Raw genomic sequence first — 9,357 nt, 5'->3', positions numbered from 1 at the left:
TGATCCCAGCTGCCTTTCAGTGCACACACTGTTGCGTGGCTGCTCCAGGGAGCCTTTGAGTTACACAGGAAACCAACCCCCCACAAATCCCCACATGGCAGTGTTAGTGCCTTGCTCAATCTATTGGGGACTTCATCAGCAGCTTTCAGTCTCTTTCTCAAGAGACTGATTTCTCTTCATGCTGACGGATGAAGCATGACAGTTTTGATACATGTGTTGCTCATTATGGGTACTTTTATACATATATATTTATATATATTTATATATATATACAGACATATAGATCCCCCTTGTGTGAATATGTCTTAAAGAAATAGTTTGATATTTTGGGACCAGGCCTATTTCCTCTATTGCTGAAAGTAAGACAAGTAAATCCATACCACTCAAGCCAGCAGCTGGTTAGCTTAGCTTAGCCTAAAGACAAAAACATGGGGAAAAGGCTCATCCAAATGTAAGCACCTCTGAATATGACCGATTAATATGTTATATTTTGCTTGATTTAGCCAAGATCTAGCTTTTAAACTAGCGAGTTACTAGGCAGATTCTAATAAAAACTTTGGACACAGTCAAGATAGCCGTTTCCCTCTTCTTTCAGTCTTTATGCTAAGCTAAACTAAGCAAATGTTCTTCAAATTCAATGGACGGATTTGAAAGTGGTGTCAATCTGCTCCTTTTACTATAGAGTGGCGAAGTCCCTCCCTTTCCGGGGGAGCTCCATGGGACCTTATTTCGGAAAAATGATGTATTGAAGTCAATGGAGAGAGAAAGATTATCTTTCGATCCCGTTTGAATTGTGCCACGAATTACACATATGATGTTTGTCAATTTAAAAGATAATTTTGCAAGTAAAAAAAAAAAAAAGGTGTCGTAAAACTGTGAAGTAACACATTTGTTTGTGTGAAACGCTGAAGGAACTACATCTCTTGTCTCGCAGACTCTCACAACAACACACGTCACCAAGATGGCCGTCACTACTGTCGTCAAAAAAGTGATTGGCTACCCTCACTATCAACACAATGAAACACGTCCAGAAGAATGTCATGCAAAGCTGCCTGCTTGCCCTTCCTTTGATTCTCTCTGAACGGCCTGGTCTTTTTAATGTTTAATGTCAACCATTTGTGCAGATAGCATGAAGTAGAACAGATCGGCGATCGCCGATGCTAGCGTTAGCATTTCTCCCCCGGGCTTAAATTGTGTATTATAGAATGATCACACTGGTGTGACAGTAGCCTACTCTTCAAAGGGTTCACGAAATATGACTACTACTCTTACTGTTTAACATTTTGGGTTACTTAATGTTACTTCATATTAAGCTAATAAAAATGACAAGGCTGTAATGCTAACTAACGTGCTAGCTACTAGCTAGGTAGCTAACTTGATCCAGCCACTCCTGTTCCTTTCATCAGACGGGAAGCGAAAGAACGAGCAAGACCCATACCTGGTACTAAGCACACAGGCATCTTGTTAAAGTTATCTTATCTTAGCTATCTCTTATATTTAGCGGAGGAAAACAATTGTGACATCACTTACTTGACTCTGGAATTTGTAGTCTTTCATAGTCTTATATTTCAACAGTTTTACGACAAACTGTGACTTTTTTGACATGGAAATAATTTTTTAAGATTGACAAACATCATATGTGTAATTCGTGGCACAATTTAAACGGGATCGAAAGATACGTTTTCTCTCTCCATTGACTTCAATACATGATTTTTCCGAAATAAGGTCCCATGTACCGGAAGTAGATGGGCGTGACTTCGCCACTCTATGGGATGGAAAGAAAACAAGCCCATGGTCCCAAATTGTTACAGAATACTTGCTCTGTGTTTAGCATGCGTTGGTGATCTGCAGTCATTTCAATTACATTTTTGTGTAAAGAAAATAAATATCGATATCCTTTAGGTTACACTTGTTTCCATACAATGGATGTTTAAGGTTTACAATGGAGCTCCATATCATGCTCTGTTACCACATAATGCACAACATCCGGCAGTGAAACTCAGGAGCTTCATCCACACTCAGCTCTCTCTTATTCAAAATGCAAATTGAGACTGCAACTGATACAATAAGGGACGCATTTGCATTCCCCTCACAGTCTGTTCTGGGAGAATTGTCTCATCGAAAAAAAGAGTTTCAGTTTTTAAGGAATTGGCGCTACACAGGTGGCCCGCCTCCAAGGACTCTCAAACAAACAGCAATGGAGGACAGTGAGGCAAGGTGACCGAATGTAGAAAGAAACATGACAACCCTCCACCCTGCTGATGTGTCCTTGAGCAAGACTCCCCAGTAGCTGAGCCTGACCTCAGCCCTCCCTGTGGAGGGGGACAGACAAAAAGAGACTTTACCAATGGGGATTAATAAAGTATCACACTATCATTTGAATGCAGCTGATTGTATCTCTGTCAGTCTACATCTCAGCCTGCAGACCTTTCTGGAGAGCGCGTCATGTGACCTTGTCTCGTAAGTCTCCTGTATCTGTTGGCAAAGGTCTGCAGACCCAAATGTCGAATGATAAAGAAACAATTGGCTGCGTCGTACGCCTCCCACCTCTCTATTCATTTATCCGTTTTCAAGCTCCAATTGTAACTACACCCCCCTTTTATTTTAACTTTGAACTTTGTTCTTGAATTCAACCAAACCGACTCACGTGGATTAACCACATGTTTGGTCATCATTTAAAACACTCTTACTTTATAGGCCAAAATAAATAGGCATTCATAGCTCAACTTTTAAGTCTATATATATTTCTTTCTGGGTTTTCCAAACCGATCTTCAGATGTAACGAGGATAAAGAGGCACACAATGTCACAGGCGAATCTTTCACATCTCAGTGTGCACTCGTTGCAGAGTTATTGCACAAGACCAAAGGCCAGCTAAAGCAAACTTAAGAAACAGTGACATTCCCTCCTCTCTCTGTCTCTTTCTTCCCGTCTCTCTGTCCCTGTGGTCAACAATCCCTCCGCTGGCCTTTATCCCCAAATCCCCATGGACAGAGAGTCAGGGGAGGGAGAATGCTTAAATGCTTTGAATGATGGTGTGGAATGCTAAAAAGCGTGTGTGTGTGTGTGTGTGTGTGTGTGTGTGTGTGGGTGTGTGTGTGGCTGAAGGGGGGAGCAAGGAGTTGGGGTATGGGTGGGGGGGGTCTCCTGCCTGGTCTGGGATCTGGTATGCGTGACTGAACAAGGAAGAGAAAGAGAGGAAAAAGAAGAAAACAAAACCCCCCACCAAAACCTGCCTTCCTAACTTCTAAAGACAGACAATGGCTACTGACTGGACTGGCAACTGTGTGTGTGTGTGTGTGTGTGTGTGTGTGTGTGTGTGTGTGTGTGTGTGTGTGTGTGTGTGTGTGTGTGTGTGTGTGTGTGTGTGTGTGTGTGTGTGTGTGTGTGTGTGTGTGTGTGTGTGTGTGTGTGTGTGTGTGTGTGTGTGTGTGTGTGTGTGTGTGTGTGTGTCACTTCACACACAGGGCACGTCCTGATGGAAAGCAGAAAGAGGGAAATCTACTCGCACCAACTTTAGATCTCATTACTCCGCACACGCAGCCGTACAGACGCAGCTCTGCCATCAGATAAATAAACGAACACCCAAAACCTGACATATTAACCAGGACATCTTTGAGACTTAAATGTGAGACCAAAGTGCCCGACCAGTGGAGCCGCTACACCTTTTTCTCTGCTGCATTTCAGGATGAAAGACAGACGTTGATGATTAAAAAAAGTCAGCAGGCTAGAACAGCTTCCTATAATAAACGCCCTGGTGATAATTAATTACACAGGCGCTGCAGCCAAATCAAGACGGCAAGCATCCATTTTGAATCTCCTCGTAAATAATAAAACAACACAACAGATTTGTTCGTCTTTCAGCCTTTTGAGAAGCAAGGCTGGACTGATCAGGGACAATACTCAGACATGTGTGGGTGGTTATTAGGAGCTAGGCATTCTTACAAAAGCCCCAATTGTATTAAATGCCCATGATAATGGACAATATAACAATACTGACTGTGTAAGGAATAAACAATGTTCGACAATAACAATGTGGAGAGATTGTTCACATCCTTAAAGAAAAGACACACAGCATGACAACAGGGAAGTGCTACACCTACACAAAAGTTGGCCACACAGCTATTTTTCGTTCATTATATAAATATCTTTAATTGTTTAAACCGTAAGAATATAAAACAATTTAATTTTGGGATTCTGCCGTTTTTCTTCTTCTTTACAAACACATAATATACAGTACATCTTTTTTATTTTCAAACACACACAGCTTTTTCAGCAGGACGCACATCCGTATATTAATTTTAGCAGGTCATTGCATTACATTAAAACGTGCACACACACACAGGCCTCGGTGTGTGCAAGTGTGTGTGTGTGTGTGTGTGTGTGTGTGTGAAAGAGAGAGATGGGGAGAGAAAGAGATGCATTCCGCCTGTAACCCGACACGGAGAGAGGGAAAGAAAAATAATCGATGGCTCCTTATTCTGAGCATGTCTCAAAATGGATTCAGGGTATTTTTATTCGGGGAGAGATGGAGAAAAAGAAGAGGAAAAAGATATCCCTTACCCCTCCTCTCTTTCTCTCACCGGTGAGAGCAACATGAATATGAATGCGACCTGTGTTGGCATTAACGTGGGAAAATAAAGCCATGAGACAAACCCTGGTTTATTTTTGATCAATAAAAGGGTAGAAGATATAGAAATCACTTCAATTTGAAGTACGACGCTCTGAACATCCACTGACATTTATTCCCACCAGCACCCCTTAGAAAAAAAAACATTCCTGTTTATGGTTGAACGTTGGGTTTAATACCAGCCTGATTATATATTTGATTTAGCATTGTAGCACTTTGATATTCCTATGTGAATGTAGGGATTTCTTCTAAGGATATGCTGATAATCTCGCCTCCTTTATACTGTAGGTCAAAGCTTGAACATATCACGTCTCTTAAGGACATCAAAGTTGGACTTTATCCCAAAATAATGAGGAAAACAAACCATATAAAAGCTCTTGCACACAAGCGGGGCTGTTTTTTTTGTTTGCATAAAGCGTCGTCATTAAAATCTGAAAATATTTTACAGCTCGTTTTCCCCTTTCTCTTTCTCTCTGGGAAATAGTTGCTGCTTACGGGGCTAAATTAACAAAGGTAGTTAGATTGTATCCTTTCTCCAGCTCTGCTCACGGAGGAGGGAGAGGGGGAGGGATGGGGGAGGGGGCAGACACAGTCCCTTTAGGCACATTTTCTCCCAGTCTCTCATTCTCGCTTTCCTTCTGTTTTTTTTTTTAAGGGTATACACCCCTTTGAAAACAACCACATACGAGGTAGCCAAATGTTTTTTAGGCGTGATGGCTGTAGCGGAGATTAGTCATAAGTGTATTCGATCCAGACTCACTTTAAAATAATACAAATAAAAGTTTTTAAACCTCACTTTGCTTTAAATCAAAACGTGGATGCAACTTTGGATGGATGCAAATGGAACTTTAAGAATTGTTCTTGAAGCAAGTTTCAGTAAATGAATGTGAAACAAGCTTTGCATTGCAAGTTATTCCAGTATGTCAGACTTTCTGAGATATTAAAACGGAATTATACAAGATCAAAATATTTGCTAAGAGGGGTTTTCATGAGCTCATAGCAAAAGTAAGTTTAAATTGCTTCCTACCAGGCAGGATGTTAGGTAATATCAAACACAAATTGGAATCTTGCAAGGCCAACAGAGGAAAAATAAAACATGAACATAATTGTTGTCACATGGGAGAAGCACACCTTACACAACCCCACAGGAGGCTAAGGGAGGCTTTCTCTCTTTTTAAACAAGAAAAGAAATTTACCCGCCCAACTATTCCCCCTCTTTCTGCTCCTCAGGCCCCCCTCGGTCCCCATCCAAAACCAGAAGAACAAAAAGGGCAAAGCATTTCCAATCACCTCACTTTCTCACTCTCTGTCATCTGCCAGAGTCCCAGGTTCAACACTTTAAGGCAGGGGAGCTGTGTGATCCTCTCCAGCCCCCTCTTGGTGATCTTGGTACATCCATACAGGTCGATGCCCGCCAGCTGGGTCAGGTGGTCCGCTATGAGCTCCAGCCCTTTGTCCGTGATGCGCACACACTGTCCAATGTTCAGGGTCCTCAGCTCGTGCATCTGCCTCACCATACGGTTTATCCCGTCATCAGAGATGTGACACGAGCACAGGGACAGGGACTTGAGCTGGTACAGCCCCTGGGCGATGTATGCTAGGGACTGGTCCCCTATCTTATCGCAGAAGGAGACGTCAAGCCCGGAGAGCCTCAGGGTGCCCATGGCGAGGTGCATGGTCCCCGTGTCACTGATGTTGTCACAGGATCGTAGGTTGAGGCTCCACAGCGAGGCCATGTGGGAGAGGTGGATCATCCCAGCGTCTGAGATCCCCCCGCAGAAGCTCAGGTTCAGAACCCGGAGCTTGCTCAGCCCCTTGGAAATGTGTTTGAGTGACAGGTCCGTCAGTTTCTGACAGTCCTGCAGAGTCAGGTACTCCAGGTTCAAACAGCCCTCCGCCGCGCTGCGGGTCATACCGGCCAGGTGTCCAATCCCCACATCCGAGACATGCCTGCAGGACCTCAGATTGAGGCTCTTGAGCCGGTGGAGGCCCCAGGCTATCAACAGAAGCCCAGTGTTGGTGATGTTGCTGCAGCCACCAAGCTCCAGCACCTCCAGGTTCTTCAGATACTGAGCTATCCTGCCCAGACTGGAGTCTGTGATCTGCTTGCACAGACTCAGGTTCAAAACCCTCAGAGATGGGATCTCCTGCACAAACGCATGACCCAGCCCGTTATCTGTGAGGTTGTAGCAACCGGACAGATTGAGGGACTCGATGTTAGGCATTCCCTGGATCACATAACTCAAGCTGCGGCGCAGGGACAGGATCTGGACCCTCCGGATGCCCCTGGCCTGGAGGCTGGGGAACAGAGAGGGATTGGCCCGGCGGAGGTGCAGCTTGGCCTCCACCCCCCTCCACACTGACTTGTGGTAGGAAGCGTCCTTCCAAGCGATACACACTTGTGCTACCCTGCCTTTGTCCCTCACGTCCAGATAGCTAAAAATCATGGCCAAAATTTCCGGGAAGAGGCACGAAATGTGCGTCTCCATTGTTTTTCAAACCCCAGGCATATAAGAATTAATACTCCACACCTCCAAGGCTGAGCAAATACCCTTCTCCCCTTCTCTTGCAATTATGCAAAAGTATCAACAGTCCCAGTTATCCACAGAAGTAAAAAGAAATAGGAGTTGTTTGTTTCTCTCTTTTCTCACACTGAACTGTCCAACATCGATCCAACTCTCTCCAAACCCACGTGATCCGGTCTCGTTGCGCAGTAGGATTCAACTGCATTTAAAAATGAGGAAAAACAAAAAAAAAGCGTTTATTCCTGCCTCAACTCCTCTCTCCGCCAAAAAGAGGAGGAGAGGGGGCTATAGGAAGGAGGAGGAGAGGAGGAAAACGTCAATCCTTCCCCCTCTCTCTCCCTCTCTCAGACGACGCTTCCTTGTATTAAACCTACTGAAAGCCTTCCTCTCTCGGCCGAGCGGGGATCCAGACGGTCGTGCATTTCAGAATAAGAAAGTAAAAATAAAACCATCACTCTGTACGCCGCCTGTTCAAAAACATGTCCATGATAGAAAAGCAGGAAAGATAGAGCTAGGTTGGCTTTGTAGGCAGAGTGAGAGAGAGAGAGGGGCGTCCTAGGCTCAAAGCCTTTGTCTGCTCTTTTCAAACCGACTTGGCAGGGACCCCGGCACTCTAGCTGTACGGCAGGGGTGGAGGCAAGTAGTAGTACTAATTTTAGCGATTAAACAGAGATGAAATAACAAAGAATGCTGAAAGTAGCGTCCTTAACGTATTCTAATGCTTGGACATATGTATGGTGATATTTAATATGCGATGCATAACGACATTAATTCGTATTCTTATCGCACCCCCCTACCCCCTCCGTGTCAGTCAGTTGGTTTGTTCCGCCTCAGCTGGAACGGTGAGAACAGTTTCCCTTGGAAACCAACTTCTTACAATTCAGTTCACTCTGGGCTTTAACCCTTTGAGCGGACCACACAGGAAACACAGAAGCCGAGCGGAGAAGTCCTTTTCACCCCGCTCACTTGGCATAAATATAAAGTATTTTTTTATTTGCGTTTTTTTTGCTGGTGTTGTTGTTGTGTGGATATAGCAAAGCGTCTCCACAACGGCCACATAACAGAATACTGTGTTCTTTGTCTCTTTTGAAACAGCTTCTGTGCTGTTAGGCTACTTTGTTGCAAAAGAAAAACATATATATATATATTGGCATTGTATCAGTCAAATGAGAGGAATAACTGCCCAATTTCAAACATGCAATATAACAAAATTCAGCTCATAAAATAATTCAGCAAGAACATAGGCTACAACAAATAGGCTACGTAAAAGTCTACTTTAATTTATTTCAACAAACTGTATTGCTTTCTAAAGTCTTTGTGGAAGTGTGTGTGATATTGAGAAGTATGAAAACACACACACGCACACACTGAATATAAATAAACTTTACTCGGCTTTTTGTTACAGTTCTCCGGCACAGTAGCCTATCTGAGATCTGTAAAAAAACAAATGTCCTTAACGGTGTTACATATGTGTCGTTACTGCAGCTGCCAGTGAATGCATCGTGTGCACATATACAATATATAATGATATATAAGGCTGGGGTGTCCTTAAATGACTGTGGTGGAGAAACAATCCATTGAGTCTTCTCTTCTCTCATGTAGGCCTATCTCTCATAAAGACCCAAAATAATCACTTTGAAGCTGTTGTCTAACATCTGCCATTGCTTAAGTTTTGAAACTAATTTTAGTAGCCTATCTGGTACGCACAGTGTATCAATAATAGCCAGCTAGCCTATATATGGCATATATTTTCTAAATTGCTTATTTAGTGTATCAAATAATTAAAAAGATCAAATACAACAGAAGGAACGGAGTATCTTTTTTTAAATACGTGACCAAGTTGTTACCTTCATCCCCTGCGGTGGGCCTCTCTTACCCCCAGAGTATACGTGTGTGTGTGTGTGTGTGTGTGTGTGTGTGTGTGTGTGTGTGTGTGTGTGTGTGTGTGTGTGTGTGTGTGTGTGTGTGTGTGTGTGTGTGTGTGTGTGTGTGTGTGTGTGTGTGTGTGTGTGTGTGTGTGTGTGTGTGTGTGTGTGTGTGTGTGTGTGTGTGTGTGTGTGTGTGTGGTGGGTGGGTGGGTGTAAGATAATATGACAGGGGAGCCGTTTGCTAGAGCCAGCGGAGTGTGGAAGAGTGGTGGAGAAAGAGTGAAGGAGGAAGAGATAAAGAGAGGAAGAGCTGAGGAGAAGCACAGCGGGAGGGA

At 43.7% G+C, this 9,357-nt stretch overlaps 2 protein-coding genes across 2 annotated transcripts in view; one reads left to right on the top strand and one right to left on the bottom strand.

Annotated features, from left to right (window-relative positions):
* The window catches only part of LOC117468390 (protein Wnt-5b-like), a 143,357-nt gene that overhangs the window by 71,314 nt on the left and 62,686 nt on the right, over positions 1–9,357 (top strand).
* On the bottom strand, positions 4,232–7,747 carry fbxl14b (F-box and leucine-rich repeat protein 14b). The gene has a single exon (XM_034112466.2). It carries the CDS (start codon positions 7,116–7,118, stop codon positions 5,916–5,918), a length of 1,203 nt encoding a protein of 400 aa, XP_033968357.1. The 5' UTR covers positions 7,119–7,747; the 3' UTR covers positions 4,232–5,915.

The sequence above is a fragment of the Pseudochaenichthys georgianus genome, chromosome 23 (assembly GCF_902827115.2).
Source record: "Pseudochaenichthys georgianus chromosome 23, fPseGeo1.2, whole genome shotgun sequence".
Lineage (NCBI taxonomy): Eukaryota > Metazoa > Chordata > Actinopteri > Perciformes > Channichthyidae > Pseudochaenichthys > Pseudochaenichthys georgianus.
Note: the sequence above shows the minus strand (reverse complement) of the source record. Positions and strands in the feature narration are given on the sequence as shown.